The following is a 19,282-nucleotide window of genomic DNA, read 5'->3' as shown; positions in this document are numbered from 1 at the left end:
ACACACACACACATAACATGGCGTGAAATGCATAATCTATAACACCCCACTTCCAAACTCTTTATTTTCGGGAATAATTATCGGTGATAAGCCCAACTAGACACTAGTTTAATTAACTATCATTACTTACGTTTCCTTACTTTAATTTCTTGATTCTTCTCACATTGATTTATGACCAACATTTAACCACTAAATCATAAGGTTAAATCTCACATTTTCCACCAATGTCCCTCACATTGCTCATTTCCCCAAACAAGGCTATTGTCTTAATTATTTAGTCTCATTTATTATATGGTTGCATCTAATGTCTTGTTAAACTTTCTACGTACCCTAAACAGGGATCAAGCCATTGGTAGTTCGTACTAGTCCTCCAAAGCATTCACATAAATTATATGAAATATTCAATTTATAAATGTTTGTGGAGATGTCAATCTTATATATATACACGATAGAAAGGAACAGACCCACTCGCCTTAGGACTGCGCTACAACTCCTAAGCACGAATATCGAGATGTCACGAACGATCATCACTTAGAAAAATTATTCAGTTATGTCTTAGAAGTCTTATCCATAGAACCCATAGTTTACATAAAACACATCCCAAGGACGTTCTAGAATGATTTGAGATCCATTGACCAAAAGTCAACCTTCTGTCAAAGAACAACGATAGGGTCCACAACCCTACGTAACTCAATCTGGAAGATCCGCATCTCGGATTTCCAATCCGAAACTTCTAAAGATCCACATTAAACTTCTAGAATATAATACTAAAGTTTCATTACGATTCAATGGTTGGATCTCCGCCAATTGCCAATTCAAGTGGCGATCAATGTTTTATTTTATGAACTTACAAATCCAATTTGGGAAGATCCGTAAGTCAGATTTCTAATCCGTAAGTTTCTAATATCCTAAAATATTACATACCATAATCAATTAAAATTTGGTGACGATCCAATGGTCGAATCGTCAATTCATGCAAGGACCTCTTAATGGCCAACTAGGTGGTCAACTATGAAACTATATTAAACATCATAATTTCACTAAACGGATGTCAAATGTGGAATCAAGGCTTCAAAATTAGCTTAGGAAGGTCAGGTGGAGTCTCGGCCCATGCGCCACCACATGCGCCGCTGCGCGTGATGGCTGGTCGCCATGGTTCACCGGAAAATTTCACTATTTCTAAAAATTCTCAAATTTCACAGAAATGAAGATCTCAAAGAGAGGAACAACTTTCATACCTGCCATGAAGTTCAAGAGTGGATGGAAGATGGTCAAATTTTCCCACGAAGCCGACGGGTGCCTAAAGCTTCCCAGTGTCGATTTGTCGTGTACGGTGGTCCAACGGTGTCAACGTTCGTTGGGTTTTGCTCCTGGGATGATGGGATACAAAGCCCAAGTGGTGGCATCAGCCATCGCTTTGCCATTTTGTCGAAAAAATCAAAAAAGGTAGCCGGAGCATCGTGAGAACCGTCAACTTTCGTGGCCTCAAACCGCCACATACAGAGGTTAATCAAGGTGGTTCTAACTCGTAGGTGACCCGTGATTATTCGCATGGCCTTCACGTGATGGTAGCACTTGAGCGTATTTATTTACACCCAGTCTTGTCGTACAGACCACTTTAGATGGTTCCGACTCGTGTGCAAGTATACTTATTGAGCTACTGGAACTTTAGGTGGTTCTTACTCGTGTGTAGGTATACTTATTGAGTTATGGGCTAGCATGTTGATGAGTTATTAGCTAGCATGTTATTGAGCTATTAGCTAGCATGTTGATGAGCTATTGATTCAGTCGTACAGGTCACGTGAGGTGACTCCAGCTAGCATGTTGATGAGCTATTGGCTTGCATGTTATTGAGCTATTGGCTGGCATGTTGATGAGCTATTGGCTAGCATGTTGATGAGTTATTGATTCAGCCGTACAGGTCACGTGAGGTGACTCCGGCTAGCATGTTGATGAGCTATTAGTTTAGTCGTACATGCCACAATAGGTGGATCCGGCTGACATACCATTTCATATTGATTTATTTCACCTGGGTTACTTATTCTTGTTGAGATATTTGACACGGCATAGCTGTGAGACTGTTATTTTGGTTATGGTTTTGAGTTATAGTCACGCTTGTTATTTTTTGGGAAATTATACAAGTGTTACGGCAAGGGGTTACTGCCTTTGGTAATTGAAATTGATTTGAAATTTTTTGTTTCGCTCACTCATATTTTCTATTTTTGCACCCCTCTAGGTTCTAGCAACAGAGTTCTGTATCGACGATGATTCGTGATACTTTTCAGTACAGATGTCTTCTTATGATGGTATAATCATTATCTTATCTTACTGTACTATACCTATGCTCTGTATCACACGTGAAATGAGTCCAAACCCGCTCATCGCGCACTCGTGTACTTAAGCATTTTTATGTTTTAATTTATTCACATTTTATACACTATCACACTTTATGGCTTCGTCACCTTCCAGGTGTCGGCTAGCACATCTCGAGTAAGAACCAGCATCTTGGTAGGAACAGGAGGTATATCATTTGACCCCAGAGGAAATTGCTGACTAGGAAGTTCTTGTGTGAGTTCCCAGAAATAAAACCATGAGGGTGTGGTCGGGACCCAAGGCGGACAATATCGTGCTACGGTGGAGTCGAGCCCGGGATATGGTGGGGGCCCGGGCCGGGATGTGACATTTGGTATCTCTCTCGGTACAATCGTAGAAGACGTAGAGCAAGTTTTAACATAAAAGGTATGAGAAGCCGGTTTAGTGCTTTTCTACCCCACATGTTTGACCCTGTTTGATGCCAGCTTGCCCGTTGCTTTTCTTCTTTTACACAGCCTTCCCATGCGTTCTCCACTGTTTTGCCACGCGTCGATCATTGTGGATAAGTTTTCTTCAATTGCATCTCTCCAAATCTCCTTCAGTTTCCATTTTCTTTTCTTTTCTCAACCTTTGGTTTCCGATCTTCTCATCTTTCTCAGCCAAATCATCTGTGCAAATTTCTTGCGTTTAAAACCCTTGGAAAAATAAATAATTGCTGCATCTTGCGTTTAAAATCCCTGGGCATTACTGATTTTGTTGGTTTTTCGATTTTATCAGGGTGGATTTGTTACCACCAAGGTCCACCTCTGTTTGGTGGTGAGTTTTTTTAACCTTTATAGTATTGTTGTTTTATTTTATTTTATTTTATTTTGTAGTTCAAGTGGGATTTTTGTATGAATTTTTTTTTCTTCTAATTCTGGGTGTTTTCTTTATATCGTTAGATCTGATGTCTAGGTGTATGATTTATTTTCGTTTCAGAACATGTTGCTCTATATTTTTTGGAATTTAGTTTTTGTAATTTTTGGTGTTTTGTTTTATCCTTGGACCTGTTGTATGGTTGTATGATTTGCATCTTTTTTTGTTTCAGGACACTTTGCTCTTTGCTTTTTGGGGCTTCTATGTGTAGCTTCGAAGCCGTTTATGCTTAAGGTAAATAATTTCAGTTTTTTCCTTTTAGCATTTTATGCAACAAATTTTATTTTATTTTATTTTAATATTGTGAAGTTGTGTTTTCTATAGTGTGAAAGTCGAATATGTGGGAATTATATATATTTTAGATTTTGGTGTCTTTTAGGGTTTTATTCTGGAGCTTGCAAGCCATTTTTGGGTCAGGTATATACTTTATCTCTTTGCTGTTAAATTTATTTTTTATTTCGGTTTTTTTATTGTTTGTGGTTCAATTTTTCCCTGAAAATTTAAAAAGAGAGGAATTGTCATGATTAATTTTTCCGTATTGAATGTCAAATTATCAGTGTATGGAGGCAAGATAACATTTCTATGTCAAATGGTTAAGTATCACGACTTGGTTTCCAGTTTTAATGTTCTTTTTAAGTCTTATCTTTCCTTTCATAAACTGATACTTTATTGTTGATAAAACTGATTTGGTTTTGCAGACCATAATTTTTAAGCAACAAAATTTAGCTGGAAATTAAATTGAGGTATGAATGCTTCCACTTATTTAGGTTTTTCAATTGATCTTTTCCTTTACTGGATTTTATTTTTGAATGTTGTTTGATAAAACTAATTTGGTTTTGTAGATTAAGATTTTAAGCGAGAAAATCAAGTTGCAAATTCAATTGAAATTGTAATGAATTTGCAAATTTGTCAAGTATATCGTACATTCGTGGTTCCATGTTGACTTTACCCATAACTATTGAATTTTGTCTCTTGACTGTATGGATTTTTATAGTTTCCAAGATCTACAGTTGCAATGCCTTTGATAGATAAAACATAGAGGACCCAGCTACTCTTATAGAGCTTCTTTAGCATCGTAAGTTAAAATTGCATATCATTTTTTTTTTTGCTTCATGGAATTCATTATGTTTAATAGCATACCAATTATGTGATACCAATTGTTATCTTAGCAGTTTCTAACAATTTGTAAAGTATGAATAAATGTGTAGAAGTTTGAATTATACATATGAAAGCTTCGTCTATTATACTCTTTTACAAATTTTTGTTACACAATCAATCATTCACAGGTAATGCTATTCAGAGTGGTTTAAAGAATTTCAAGAGCTTCATTCATCCAATTTATGATCTTCATGTAAAAATTCAATAAGTCCAAACATCTTTTGGTATAGATAACATTAACATTCTGTAACAATATATTATAGCTTTGAAACATTTTTTTCATAAGATTTCTAATCTCGCAGCAATGCTAGGGCAATATTTCTCGTGTTCACTAAGCCCAAATTTCCCATTCAAATTCTAGGATCTTAAGTCATCTATGTATTGTATATAGCCTTGTATTGATTCAATGGCAGAGATACAATTTTCCCATTCAATTTCTAGACAATAAGCCCAACTTTGAAGCTAAATGGCGGAAAAGCGGATTAATATAGACACATTTACACTATCCTATATGTCTATGCGCACGTCTACCTGTAATTGGATGATCAATTTAGAATCCATTAGCTATACATTTTTTTTTATATAGTTTTTTGTCACAAAATTTCAATTAGCAGAATTAAATGCACGTTCTACTGATCTGTTCCCTATTTCATGGGTATAGGAAAATAATGCTCATAAAGAAAGCATTTGGTCCCGTCCTAAGAGAGGTAACCATAATAATTAATACTTTGGCTCATCAATATAATCCAACGCATTTTTTGTATAAAAAAGAATTGAAGCTATGATCCTAGCATGCAGTTAATTAGTACGTGTTTACCAAATTGCTTTTGATTTTTTTGCGTCTTTTTGTTTAATGGAGTGGGATTATAAGGATAGCATAAATAAAATACTTGATTTACTTGTTGTCGATAGTATATTTTGACAATCTTCATTTTGTTATCTTGAGTTGAGACTAAATTATCTTCTCACCCTTTCATGTGCTTTATAGCCTTGACCATTGAGAGGTTGATAAGATATTAAAACGAGAAATTTTTATTTAAAAGTTGTTCAAAGTTTTTAATATTCTATTTATATTCTTACAAAACAAGTTAGAGCATCTCAAATATACGATTCAAACTTCTGCATAGTAAACTTGTTAACTAGAAACTCTATACAACTTCTCTCACATTCAACTCCTCGGAATTGGTAACATGCTAGTCTTTCAATGTGATGCGCTTTGTGAGAGAAATGTGTACAACAATTGAAAAACACTTGTTTGACAATATTTTTAAAATGCTTAATTGGATTAATAGTGTATGTGGTGATAGGATAGTTGGAAGACAGCTCATGTGATAAAAAAATTAGGATTTAAGCTTCTGTGCTGAAATCTGTTAGGATTTATGCCAAAAATTGTAAATTTCGTCAACCCTCCATTAATTGTTTGCACGTAAGGCTCATATGTGCGCCTAAAATGATAAAGTTAGCCTCACATGTACAATTAAGGGAGAGTTCTGTTTTGGCCTAATATGTTTGGCTCACATGCTAATAATTAATGGAGAATCAATGAAAATTTCAATCTTGGGCATAAATTCTAACAAACTTCGTCACAGGGGAGCTTAAATCCTTTTCTTTTTTGCTTTTTTTTTTTTTTTTTTTTTTTTTTTTTACCTCATGAACTATCTTCCAATTATCGTATCACTACGGTTAGTAATAATCCAATTAGGCCTTTTTAAAATTCTTATAAGGGCTTTGAGATATATAGTAAAAAAAACGTTTCTTACAATTTCAAGAAGAAAATTATAAGAAAAATTTTAGTACTTTCTTGCTAGTGCATCTACCAGCAATTAAGGCTTCATTTAAAAGTGTTTTTATAATGTCGAAAAGCATTTTTGGTGAAAATAATTTTTAAATCAATCCTTAGTAAACATTCATATGAATATTGAAAAAGTACTTGAAGTTCTTCTTGTAAAAAGCACAAATCTTGTGCTTCTTCTAAAAAGTACTTGAAATACTTTTGAAATCCAAAATCAATTCTACCAAAAAAATTTTCAATCATTTAAATAATATTTCCAAATTAACCCTAATTTATAGCAAAAAGTACTTTTTGAGAAACAACTTGGAGACAAACCATTTATTATGTTTCTTTTCAAAGATTAATCAAAACTATTAATACTACAAACATATTTTATAATCCTAATCTATGGGACCATACCATGCGATATATATTTACTTTTAGACAAATTGATTGAAAGTGAAATAAAGATGTCATCACGAGAAGAGATTAATTTTTTTAATGTGTTTAAAACACAAACCAGTATATCACGTCTTATAACACGTTAGTAAATTTACTTTAGACAAATTGATTGAAAGTGACATATTTTATTTCTACTTATATTATAATATAGGGTAAATCGACTTATATTTCTATTACATAAAAATATCTCTGTAATTAAATTATTCATTGTATGACTTAACTGAACTATCATTTTTCTTTAGTATAAAATATATTGTGGTACTAAAAAAAAATATCTGCATAAGGGGACGGCATATCTTACAAAGAATCTATGAATGCCATAAATAAACGAGGCAAAAAAGAACAAAAAGATGTCTCTTTTTGCATGGACAAATCATCACCTTCCCTTTATTTCTTGTGATAGCAAATGAAAGAGACAGTAAAGCTAAAATTATAACCAAATATCTAGCTATGATTTTTTATATTTTTTATTACAATGTTTTGAGTAATGTCCATTCAATCTCAATGTCGCAGGAAAAGGTTGAATATTTCGGGAAAATGGCTTATTCCCTATTACTCGAGTAAGATGTGGAAAGAATTAACTGGAAAACGTGTGGGGCTACATTAGGAGAATTTGTTGACAACAAATGATTAGATATTTTTGTACAAATTTTATGCTACAAAATATTTCAATCACATATGACCATGAAGACATCAGAAAACTATTTCAATCATTGTTGTATTTAACTGATGAAACTTTCTAAAGGAGTGTCGTTATTACAGGAAAGCTCAATTATTTAAAATTGACCTCGTTACTAATACACTCTTCAATACAGATACGCACAACTCACATCTAAGCGATTTCAATTATGAGGTATGTCTTGTGTGTAAACATAATTATTGTTGTTTAAATGATATAAGCTCGCTGGTGTTGTAGATTTTGGTGCCAATTTTGCAATCTAGAATTTAGGCTACCAACCCAAATAAAATGGCATCAAACTAGGGAGACAGAAAAAAGATTTTAGAGATAATTACTCTTATTATGTCTAATACACAACATACATAATAAAATCAGTAAACCGATCACCTAAAACCAAATGGTAACGAGGAGAAACCAAGATCTCATAAGATGCACTAAAACTGCCAGAACATACCACGCTCAACAATCAAGCAAACCAGAAACTAGTAATTCAAAGTTTAATTGAAACAACAAAGAAAAGAAAAGCAAACTATATATGAATATATATATATATATATATATATATATATATATATGAAAGATCTCATAAGTGTACTAGCTAGCTAGCTCTAGTGAATTAGAGTGACATTGTATCCAACAATTGCATCACCCATAGTATTAAACCAATGCGTCTTGGCAATTGCATAACCCCGCGCCAACCGGAAAACGCCGGTTCCGGCCACTACCGGCATCTCCCGAACCGGATTCAAAGCCGAGTTCTTACCAAAAATACTGATCGAGCTCCCATTGTACATGCCATCACAGAACGCGAAGCACATGGCCATAGTAAGCCCAAACTCTTGCTGCCCGGATGACCCGTACATCCCCTGCGCCCGGCCCACGATCTTGGACTTCGGGTCAGGCGTTTCGGTTAGTGGGTCGTCTGCCATGAGCAGAGCTCCGAAAAGGGTGAGGGACTTCTCGGTCTCTGGGGCTTGCGCCACACGGACGGCACTTGGGTTCTTCCCACTGACTGTGTCGTGGAAGTAGAATTGGAGGTTGGTCACTGTCTCCGACCTCGTTTTCTTCCTTGTCTTGAGCTTCTTGGCCCAATTGGGTTGTGTGGAGCTGCTCTGAGCTCCTTCGGTGGTTGCAGCGACGACGGCCATGATGAGCATGAGCATCACAGTTACGGCTGCGTTTGCCATTTTTTTTTTCTTTTTCTAGCGAAGAAGAAGTCGATGTCCAATTGAGGAAGTTGTTGGGTTTGTGTGGGATATCGTTGGGTTTTGCAGAAGGTTAAATAATGCGAGAGGACTCAAGGGCAGGTAAGCAACCACATGAAATCCTAAGGAGATAATAAGTGGGGCCCAGGAAAAGAGACAGTTTACTTACATCAAATTCACTTTAACAATCAATTCAGACATTTGAAATTTGATCAAACGGCTACAAATAAGATATTCCTTTAAAAGTTATAATAATTTTAGCCGTTAAATCAAATTTCAATGGCCCGAATTTAGTGATTGGATGAATTTGGTAAAAGGGATCCGAGGATACCCTTCCTTCAATATCTTCTCAACATCGAATTATATGTCATGTTAATATACAAGTATAAAAAAATTATTTTTTGAAAGTGCTCTATTTATATAAAGATATATGACGTATGTATTTATGTATCGGATCCACTAAAAAATCTTTTTAAAATAAAAATTTGACACTGGTTGGTTATTACGACGCATTATAATTCAGTAATACAATATTGTGTAAATATACTTTACATTATTGTATTATCAAATAAAAACGCTAGGAGAAGATAAAATTCCTTTTGCACAATTGCTCTCCTAACCTACTGTTTGAAGTGCAAGTTCTTTTTTCTTTGGTTTTTTTTGTTCAAAAGGTACAAGTTCTTCATGATGGGGCCACCTAGTTGTCAAGTGGGCCACCTTCTTTGACCAGTTAGTGTGTCTGAGATTTCCACCGAAACAAAGAAAAGTCAAAATCACAATCTTGGACGGTTGGACTTGGACCTTATAATTTGGACAGATTTTGTAATTTCATCGGCGACGTTTATAAATATTACGTTACGTTGCAATTTCAAATCTTAAAGCTGGCCATTTTTTGTGTTATCAAGAATAACAAACACTAACTAAAGTAATTAACAACATTTATTCTTTTCATCCATGATCTGAAATATGATTTTTCTTCTTCTTCACTCAATAAGAGATCTGGTAGTATTCATCTTCACTTGTAAGTGAGAGGTCTTAAGTTTGAATCTTGTAGATGACGAATTAGATACTAAATCAGGTATTGTCCATTGTGTGGCTTAACCAAACTCTCGATTTCCTTAGTATAAAACATATCATTATACTCAAAAATAAAAAATACCATTTGTATAAATAAAAAGAAAAAAGAAAAAAAAGGTAGCAGAGTAGTCAACTAGATACAATAACTTGAAATTACTCACTGAATACAATAATTTGAAACTACTCCTTATTGAATCTCTCCAAAAAAAAAAAACATAAAAAAAAAAAAGTAATCATTTTAAGAGGGACTTTGGGTGTTTAGACTTAAATCAAAAAGGAGAAAATATTGAAATTCAAGGACTGCACACACGAATTACTAAAGGAGAAAAAGAAAAAAAAAACGGCCAGTATAAAAGTCGTATCAAATTAAACATAAATTAATTAACTTTGCCATCCAAAACAGAAAGGTATACCTTCTTTGGAAAAACACCAAAAACAAATTAAACTGATGTCTTGAAATTGCATTGGTCACCATTACCCACCGAACCACTCCATTCATTGCTCCATGTACCAAAAAGCTTGGTTGGCCTCTGATTCTTGCCGACCCAAACAATGGATCCGGGATTCAATGGGATGTGCTATATATGCACGTTTGTTTACCTAAATAGGATAATCAGGAAAAAGAAAGACATATAATCAGAACGCACGCACCCATATATATTTACCAGAATATATATGCTGAAAAGAAATTTCACAACTACATAACAAAATATTATTGACGTTTCAAAAATAACATGAAAAAACTTATTTCTATCAAATATCATGTAAAATTCTACAAAAAATGAATGTTATGTCTGTTTAAGAGAAGCCATAGGAATGCTATCATCGCAAAAAGGCTTTCCATGTCAGATAGTACTCTTAATCTGCCAAGAAAAAGGAAACTACATTAAATTAAAATAAGAGCAATTAGAAGACATTTCGTGTCGGCCGCAAATGACAGTAATGGCTGAGCAATCCCGTCTGATGCAGGTGACATTAATGGCTAAGTAATCCCGCCCATACAGAAACAACCATGTCGTCCGTATCGAACATAAAAATCTGTCATATATACTGCCACCAAAACACTTAATAATAAAAAATAAATATAAAAATTAAAAAAGAATTATTATTAGTATTTCAAAAATCTCATTTAACATTCAAAATTTTCTATAATTAGAAAAAAAATACACTTATGAGAAGTGTATAATGAGATTTTTGAAATACTAATAACAATTCCCAAACTAAAATTATGTTTTGAATAAAAATAAAAATCCAAAACTAATAATTATCCACTATAACAAACATAATATCCGCCAATGTAAAATAATAGCCGATATATATATACATCAATTTGAAATGAATGTCATCTACATCTGCCACACTACATAAAATAAATGATAACTACATCCGTCATATATATACATCAATTACTAATTTGACTTGTTTAGTAATCCGTAATCAGATTGAGGGGGAAACAAAATTAAATTCTTTTTAAAGTTGTTTACTACACTTTTTTAAAATCGGAGTACAAAAAATGTTATACAAATTGCTTATTAATTCACTTGAATCGAAATTAAAACTAACTTTATTACTAAACTGCTCTCATTTAAAATAAATAATTTTTCATGCTAATTAATGAAGTTTAATTTTATATAATAAAATTTGTCTGTAAAAAATAATTCAAGGAGGTTCCCTTTGATAAAACTCAACCCCTTCCTCCCGATCTCTCTCCCAACCTCTCATCCCATCCATTTGCTCAATTTTCTCTTTCTCCTACCTCCACAGCTCTCCCACACGTCTCCCCCTTTCGTCCTCATGCTTTTACACTAAAACCTCTTTAAAGTAATACTACTTTTATTCACGGAGGTAGATGATTGGCCCACAATGTATAAGGACAATTCTTATAATAGAATAAGCTTCTTAAATTCATAAAAATTTCAGTCCTAACTTGGAACCGGTTATATATTGGTTTTTCTGGATCATATCTTAAGGAAACACGTCTTTAAATAATTATAATTTTCAATGAGGATAAAAACATGTAAGGAAAAAATATTTATCGCCCAAAGAACCCTATTTAGAAAATACTACATTCATTAAGGATAAATAAGTAAATAAATAATATTTCAGTTATGTATGGAATAAACTTTATATTGTAATAAGTTATAATTTTTCTTGGTTTCATTCCACTAAAAGAAAATACGCCTCCACATAGTTATAATTGCCAATGAAAATATACAAGAAACAACGACCACGTAAATCAGAAACTAACGAGAATAAACTCACAATATGTATGCCAAGAAACATTCAATTCTTAAAAGAAGACAATTATGCTATCAGTATTATATATAGCAAAATTGTCAAATAAATGGTGACATGCATGCAACTAAAACGATGCAACTTTTCAATCAATACATAAGCCCTTATGCGTAACTATTAAATAGAATATATATACATATGAATGATTGCTACAAAGAAATAAATTCAGTTTCTCAAACCAACCTTTGTTAATCAAATATAGCAAATAAACCAATAAACTTATAACGGTTATTTAGTTCAATTAACTATAACCATACCATTTACACAAGGCAGAAGACAAAACGAACAAAATAATGGTGAAAGGTCACAAGTTGGCATCTTTTGAATCAAATTAACTTGCAGTACATTTGGAAGCAGTTAACATATGTACTTCTTTATGCAAAACTAGAAACCAAAAGATTCTATCATGAAAAAGAAAATGCATGCCAAAACAGACATGAGAGAATATTGTTCTCAAACAAACATAGCAATCAAACCATAAACTTGTAATGAGTAATTGTTTAAGTATGTCAAGGTTGGAGACCTTCTTACAAATACCTGAAATGTGGGGGAGTTTACTCAAGTGTTGGCAAATTACTTATCAAGTCCGAACACATGTTTGGAGGAATTACGTTGGAAAACAACTACTCTCGAATGAAATATAATTTCATAAATGGAAGTCTACACCATAAGTGATAGTCACCAACCTAATGGATCCAATTAATTAAAGGTTTGACTAGAGAGTAAGTTGTATCATCGAGGAGAATGAGTTAAAAGCCTACGTCTTAAGAATAGCCATAATAGCAACCCAACCTAGCTGACTAGAGAGTAAGCTACATGATACTCTTAATGGGATAGTATTAGACCCAATTTTTTCTAACAATCTTGAGACAAGTTTACACCCCACTACGGTGCTCATGGTTGATCGGCGCTTGTCTCCCAAGATACAATGACCACGTCCTTGTAATAGTAGCACTCCAAATCACAAGGCTCCATAAACCACGATTGTGTTGAAAACTCTCTAATATGGACTCAATAAGACTCTATAATATTTAGGGCACTCTATGTATGATTAATTATGTAAACAATGAAAAGTTATTTAATGATTATAGGGGCTTTCCTATTTATAGAATTTGAGATACCTCTTTGGAAAAAATGTGATTATTCATGAAAAGTCAAAAGTTGCAACTCTTTGTTTGAATAAACACATCTTTGTACCAAAAAGGTTTCACTTCTAATTTTCATTCAATTAATAAATTTAATATAATAATAATATTATTAAATTTTCCAACACCGAAAACATACATATGAATGATTTTGCAATTTGAATGTTGGTATAGCAGCCGATCGAACGACAAAAAATCTCTGGTCGATCAGGATTCACATTTCACAGTAATTATTCCGCCTAGAAAAATACACACACACACACACACACACACACACACACATACATACATATATATATATATTTTTTTTTTTGATGCGTTTTGATATAGGCGCCTCGTTTTTTAATTTTTTTAGACTAAACATATACTCCCTTTGAAAATTTGATCAAGCATTTTCCTAAAATTTTGGTTATTAATTTCAGTTTTTCACATAAGTTTATTTTGTTTAGAATTTTAGTTTTTCACGACTTTTCCTAGACATTTCGTTTTTTTTTTCTTTTCCTCTTATCACTATATTTATGCATTTATTATCCATCTCTATGCATTTTTTTATTGTTTGTTATAATTTTACTTTTTTTGTTTTTTCTGTGAATATAGTAGAATATTTATAAAAAAAAAATTGTCAGATTTTATTATTTAGAAGACCCAACACATAATAAAGATTTATTTGATTATATAGCTACATCTAGTTACCTATAATATGGAACATTTAGTTTTATGGTGGATTTGATTTTTTGTATTTCATGATACATTTGGAATGTAAATGTACCAAAAGGGTTATCAGAGACATTTGGTTTTGTGGTACATTTGTGATTTTTTGTTCATTTGGTCTTTTGGTACATTTGGAATCTAAACGTACCAAAAGGGTTACCTGACAATGGGCACATTTGGTTTATCTGTACATTTGAAATATAAACGTACCAAAAGGGTTACATAACAATGGGTACATTTGGTTTTATGGTACATATGAATTTTTGTACATTTGGTTTTATGGTACATATTGAAAACAAAAGTCTTCAATATATATTTGAAATCTAAACGTATCAAAAGTCGATACTTTTGTTTTCAAATGTACCATAAGTTTTAAGTTTATTTTTTATATATCTATACGTGAAAAAATATATATTGAAGACTTTTTATTGAGACATTTTTAATATAAAGAGAAATTTTTTTTTATACTAAGAATAAGGTAATGAGGAATTAGTTAATTAATTTTTTGTTTTATTTTATTAAAAAATGTCATTTAATGTGTAGAAGGGGATTGACGAAATTAAATTCCTATATTGCAGGCAATTAGTTGCTAAGTTATCTTATGCCTCTATATAAATGCATTTAAATTAATGATATGAAAATTAAATAAATAGAAAATTATTGAGGTGACAATTGATCAAAGCACCTTAATCAAATCTTTAAAAGGGATGAATGTTTAATTTAACAACTATAAAAAAGATGCGGGGCATTCTAATTTTTACAAATGATAACTTTAATGGATTAATATTAGTTACGAAATGTTACCGTATGTTGTCCAAATATAATGGTAGACTTGACTCCAATTTTTGGAGTAAGAGCTATTTTGTACATGGTATTCTGCTATTTATACATCGGTAAAAAAATTGAATATAAACAGATTTATTTTAATTTAATTATTCCATTAAAGCCACCGTCATTACAGTTGCACGATATTATAACCATGAATCAATCAATATTGCTCAATATTCAATAGTGGATGAGAGTGACCATATACTCAATAATGGCATCACCATTGGTAACATTTAAATAACTAGCTTTCAGCTTCGCAAACCCTCTCGCCATTCTAAACCTCCCTCTCCCTCCCACAACGGCCAACTCCCGATTCGTCTCTGTCACCGGATTTCTCGAAAACACGCTGAATGAGCTCCCCTTAAACTTACCCTCAGTAAAACCAAAATCAACGTACATTACAAGCCCCAGCTTGGTCTCGTCCTGGACTGACGACACGTAGAGCCCTTGAGCGTTCCCAATAACTTTGGAAGTGGCCTCAGGGCCCTCTCGTAGACGGTCGTCGATGGCCCACACGCTGCCGAACGGCGTGGGAGAACTGTCATTCTTCGTGCTGTTTGGACGTGCGACTTCTACAGCACTAGGTTTGTCGCCGCTGATGATGTCGAAGAGGTAGAAGTGGAGGCGCGTGACCTTTTCTTCGTGATGGACATTTGGAAGTGTGTGGGAATGGTAGCTGCAATGTGTTGGTGTGGCCGCGACGGTTAGGAGAGTCAAGGCCAATCGAAGAACCAAACTACCGCGTTCCATGTTTTTAACTATTTTGCTTTGTTGTGCGAGGAACTGATGGGGTTAAGGACCAAAGATGTTGTTTTATATAGCAAACCAATATCGATTATCATTGATTAATTTCTAGTAATAAGTTAGTCCTATAAAGTAATAGTAGCTAATAAGGTAAAGCTAAATTTTGTGCTTAAATATTTAGAGGAGAACATTTGGATAGGTTCATTCTACTTAATCATACCGATATAATCATCATTATATTATTTTGTAATGGATATTTTCCCTTTTTTTTTTCCTTATTTTTATTAAGAATGAATCCGGACAGATAATTTCGTGTTGGTAAAGATTTATTAGGGTGTGTCCGTCATACTGCATGGTGTTATAGTCTATTCACGCTTTTTTTTTTTTTTCCTGTCAAATTATAGTCCATTTATGTTTATAAAACATCTAATTAGACTCGTCAATCACTCATATTATAACATCTAGATGTAACACCATCGGTACTTACGCAGACTTAGGAGTCCGAGATTTGAATAGGAATGTAGGATCGTATCTGCACATGTTTATTTCCCTTTAGAGTTCCTGATGTATATTAGCAACCATAAAAGAAGCTAAATGAGAAGTAAAGGACTTGAGCATGCATGCACTCACGTAAGATGAAATATATCAGTGCTGATGTTGTAGACTTTGGTGCCAATTTTGCAATCTAGAATTTAGGCTACCAACCCAAAGAAAATGGCATCAAATTAGGGAGATAGAAAAAGATTATTAGAGATAATTACTCTCATTATGCCTAATACACAACATACATATCATAATAAAATTAGTAAACCGATCACCTAAAACAAAGATCTAGCTCGTGAGATAGACTCCAAGAAGATAGTCATCACGCTCAACAATCAAGCAAACCAGAAATCAGCATTCAAAGTTTAACTGAACCAACAAAGAAAAGCGAAGTATACATGAAAGATCACAAGTGTACTAGCTAGCTCGCTCTAGTGAATTACAGTGACATGGTATTCAACAATTGCATCACCCATAATATTAAACCAATGCGTCCGGGCAATTGCATAACCCCGGGCGAACCGGAAAACGCCAGTTCCGGCCACAACCGGCATCTCCCGAACCAGATTCAGAGCCGGGTTCTTACCGAAAATACTAATCGAGCTCCCATCATAAATGCCATCACAGAACGCGAAGCACATGGCCATAGTAAGCCCAAACTCTTGCTGCCCGGATGACCCGTACATCCCCTGCGCCCGGCCCACGAGCTTGGAATTCGGGTCAGGCGTTTCAGTTAGCGGGTCATCTACCATGAGCAGAGCTCCGAAAAGGGTGAGGGACTTGTTGGTGTCTGTGGCTTGGGCTATACGGACGGCACTTGGGTTCTTCCCACTGACTGTGTCGTGGAAGTAGAAGTGGAGGTTGGTCACTGTCTCTGACGACGTCAAGTTCTTCCTCGTCTTGAGCTTGTTGGTCCACTTGGGTTGTGTGGAGGTGCTTTGAGCTCCTTCGGTGGTTGCAGCGACGACGGCGATGATGAGCATGAGCATCACAGTCACGGCTGCGTTTGCCATTTTCTTTTTCTTAGCGAAGAAGAAGAAATCGATGTCTAATTGAGGACGGTGTGGGTTTCTGTGGGATATCTTTGGGCTTGCAAAGGGTTAAATAATGCGAGAGGATACAAGGGATAAATTCCTTTTGTTCAAATTGCTCTCCTAATTAACCTGCTGTTTGGGGTGCAAGTTCTTCATGATGAGGCCAACAAGTTATCAAGTGGGCCACCCTCTTTGACCAGTTAGAGTGTCTGAGATTTCCACCAAAACAAAGAACAGTCAAAATTACAGAGGAGAAAATATTGAAATTCAAGGACTGCACACATGAATTACCAAAAGAGGTAAGAATAAAAATAAAACTGATGTCTTGAAATTCAAGGTACGTATAAACCTTCTTTGGAAAAACACCCAAAAACAAATTAAACTGATGTCTTGAAATTGCATTGGTCACCAGATTCTCACCATCATTACCCACCCATAAATTCATGCTTGATGCAGGTACGAAAAAGATGGGTTGGCCTACTGATTCTTGCCGATCCAAACATAAGGAATCCGGGATTCAATGGGATGCTATTGCTATTATGCACGTTTGTTTACCTAACTAGGATAATCGGGAAAAATAAAGACGTGTAATCAGAATGCATGCATGCACATATATATTTAGCAGAAAAAATGCTAAAAATGAGATATGCATGCACCTATGTTAATACTATTTGGCTCGTTTACTAATTCATAATCAGTTTGAGGAGATGGATTGACGAGAAAATAAAATTAGGTTTCTGTTAAATTTGTTTACTAAACTATTTAGATCGGAATAGAAATGATGTTATATAAGCTAGTTCACTCTAATTTAAGGTAAAACTAACGTGATTAATAAACTGCCCTTGTTTAAAATAGATTATTTTTCATGCTAATTAATGAAATTAAATTTTATAATATTAAATTTGATTTATATAAAATAATTAAAGAAGGCTTTCCTTTAATAAAAAGGATGGTTCTTCTATAAAAAAAAATTGCCATCCTCAACCTCTTTATCCCCATTCCCCCCCACCGGCACCCCCCAAGCCTCTCATCCCATCCCTTTGCTCAATCTTTCTTTCTCCAACCTCCACACCCTCCCACACCTCCCCCTTCCATAATCAAGCTTTTTTATTTCCTAACCCGCACAGCCCTCCCACCCCCCGATCTGCAGATCCCCACGAATCCTCATTTGTCACTCTCGTTAATAGGTTCTACAAGCAACTAAAATATCGTTTGTTAAAAAAATAATAATAATAAATACAGTGTTAATGGTCTATTAAGTGTATAGACACGTGTTGAAAACTTAAATAAGGAGACACAAACTGGACATACATTCTGAGACAGCAGACCCGCAACCCTTTTTAAGAGTGTATAAGTTTCTTTCCACTTCTACATCTTTTCTATAATGGAATGTTGGTTGAGCACAAAAATTAGGAATTTTTGATAATCATAGATTCAAAGTAGTTTTCAAAACAAATGCTTATATTATCACATTAAGGATCTCGATCTTGCAGGTAGAAATTAGAGATACAAACAACATTACAGCCAATTATTTGACCAAAGGTCACCATTTCTTTTCTAGGACGTATGACAAATTGCTAGCTATTTTGAGTAGCCAAAGTAATTAGCTACTGCAAAACCAAAAATAATTTCGTCTTAGGATAGTTGAGAGATGTAACAGTCGATCAATCGGTAGAATGTAGTTGTTTGATCAACATATAGGTGTCAATCAATCGACGACATTCGATGCTACGAATTTAGGATTTCAAGCTCAGGAGATCCGAACATAAAAGCTCAAAAAAAGAAAAAAATATTAGACTAATTTGGTTCCGTATCACTATTTTCTACTGAATTTGGTTCATTGAATAAATCAAGATTAATCTCAAAGGTAATAAAACGAACAAATTCTCCTCAGCAACATAACGCAATTAGTGACTCTACAAAGATAAAATTTATTAATGTAACATATATATTATTAATTGGGAGTTACAACTAGAGTTTAGGATTAACTTGGGTTTACTATAGAGAAAACAAAGATATTTTAGTTTTTAAATTTTTTATAATGACCTGGCTCAAAAACACTGTCGATTTGACTAGGTCTTTTAAAACAAAAATTAAAAACCTATTCTTCTTCTTTGTTATAAGCACTGCTGTCTATGTTGTGTGGAAGCTTCAAATATGAAACCAAAGCTAATACGGCAAAATATGACAAGACAAATAATCCAAAAAAGGGCACAAGGATTTATACTGGTTCGGCGTAAGCCTACATCCAGTTCCGAGAAGGCGAGGAAATTCCACTAATATCAAAAGGAGATTACAAATAGAGTTTTAACTCTCAAACCCAAATCCCACATACAACCAATAGCTCTCACTCAAACTAAGAAACAAATGGAGAAGAAGAAACACATATCAAAATCCTTCTC

General features: G+C 34.0%; 3 protein-coding genes across 3 annotated transcripts; all 3 read right to left on the bottom strand.

Annotated features, from left to right (window-relative positions):
- Positions 1 to 7,619: 7,619 nt before the first annotated feature.
- On the bottom strand, positions 7,620 to 8,592 carry LOC103938364 (dirigent protein 23). Its single transcript, XM_048591687.1, has one exon. It carries the CDS (start codon positions 8,483 to 8,485, stop codon positions 7,907 to 7,909), a length of 579 nt encoding a protein of 192 aa, XP_048447644.1. The 5' UTR covers positions 8,486 to 8,592; the 3' UTR covers positions 7,620 to 7,906.
- Positions 8,593 to 14,736: 6,144 nt separating this feature from the next.
- LOC103938363 (dirigent protein 4-like) lies at positions 14,737 to 15,886 on the bottom strand. The gene has a single exon (XM_009348367.2). It carries the CDS (start codon positions 15,307 to 15,309, stop codon positions 14,737 to 14,739), a length of 573 nt encoding a protein of 190 aa, XP_009346642.2. The 5' UTR covers positions 15,310 to 15,886.
- Positions 15,887 to 16,181: 295 nt separating this feature from the next.
- Positions 16,182 to 17,621, bottom strand: LOC103938359 (dirigent protein 23). Its single transcript, XM_048564496.1, has 2 exons — positions 17,301 to 17,621; positions 16,182 to 17,089 (listed from the first exon to the last, which is right to left on the bottom strand). The coding sequence occupies exon 2, from the start codon at positions 16,857 to 16,859 to the stop codon at positions 16,278 to 16,280; it is 582 nt and encodes a 193-aa protein (XP_048420453.1). The 5' UTR covers positions 16,860 to 17,089; positions 17,301 to 17,621; the 3' UTR covers positions 16,182 to 16,277.
- Positions 17,622 to 19,282: the final 1,661 nt, after the last annotated feature.

This window comes from the organism of the source record quoted next, unplaced genomic scaffold (assembly GCF_019419815.1).
Source record: "Pyrus x bretschneideri cultivar Hongxiangsu unplaced genomic scaffold, Pyrus_bretschneideri_v1 Contig10, whole genome shotgun sequence".
Classification (NCBI taxonomy): Eukaryota; Viridiplantae; Streptophyta; class Magnoliopsida; order Rosales; family Rosaceae; genus Pyrus; species Pyrus x bretschneideri.
Note: the sequence above shows the minus strand (reverse complement) of the source record. Positions and strands in the feature narration are given on the sequence as shown.

What these genes read in the sequence shown, in the direction of transcription:
- LOC103938359 (XM_048564496.1), bottom strand. Translation starts at nt 16,859, where the DNA reads ATGGCAAACGCAGCCGTGACTGTGATGCTCATGCTCATCATCGCCGTC.
- LOC103938364 (XM_048591687.1), bottom strand. Translation starts at nt 8,485, where the DNA reads ATGGCAAACGCAGCCGTAACTGTGATGCTCATGCTCATCATGGCCGTC.
- LOC103938363 (XM_009348367.2), bottom strand. Translation starts at nt 15,309, where the DNA reads ATGGAACGCGGTAGTTTGGTTCTTCGATTGGCCTTGACTCTCCTAACC.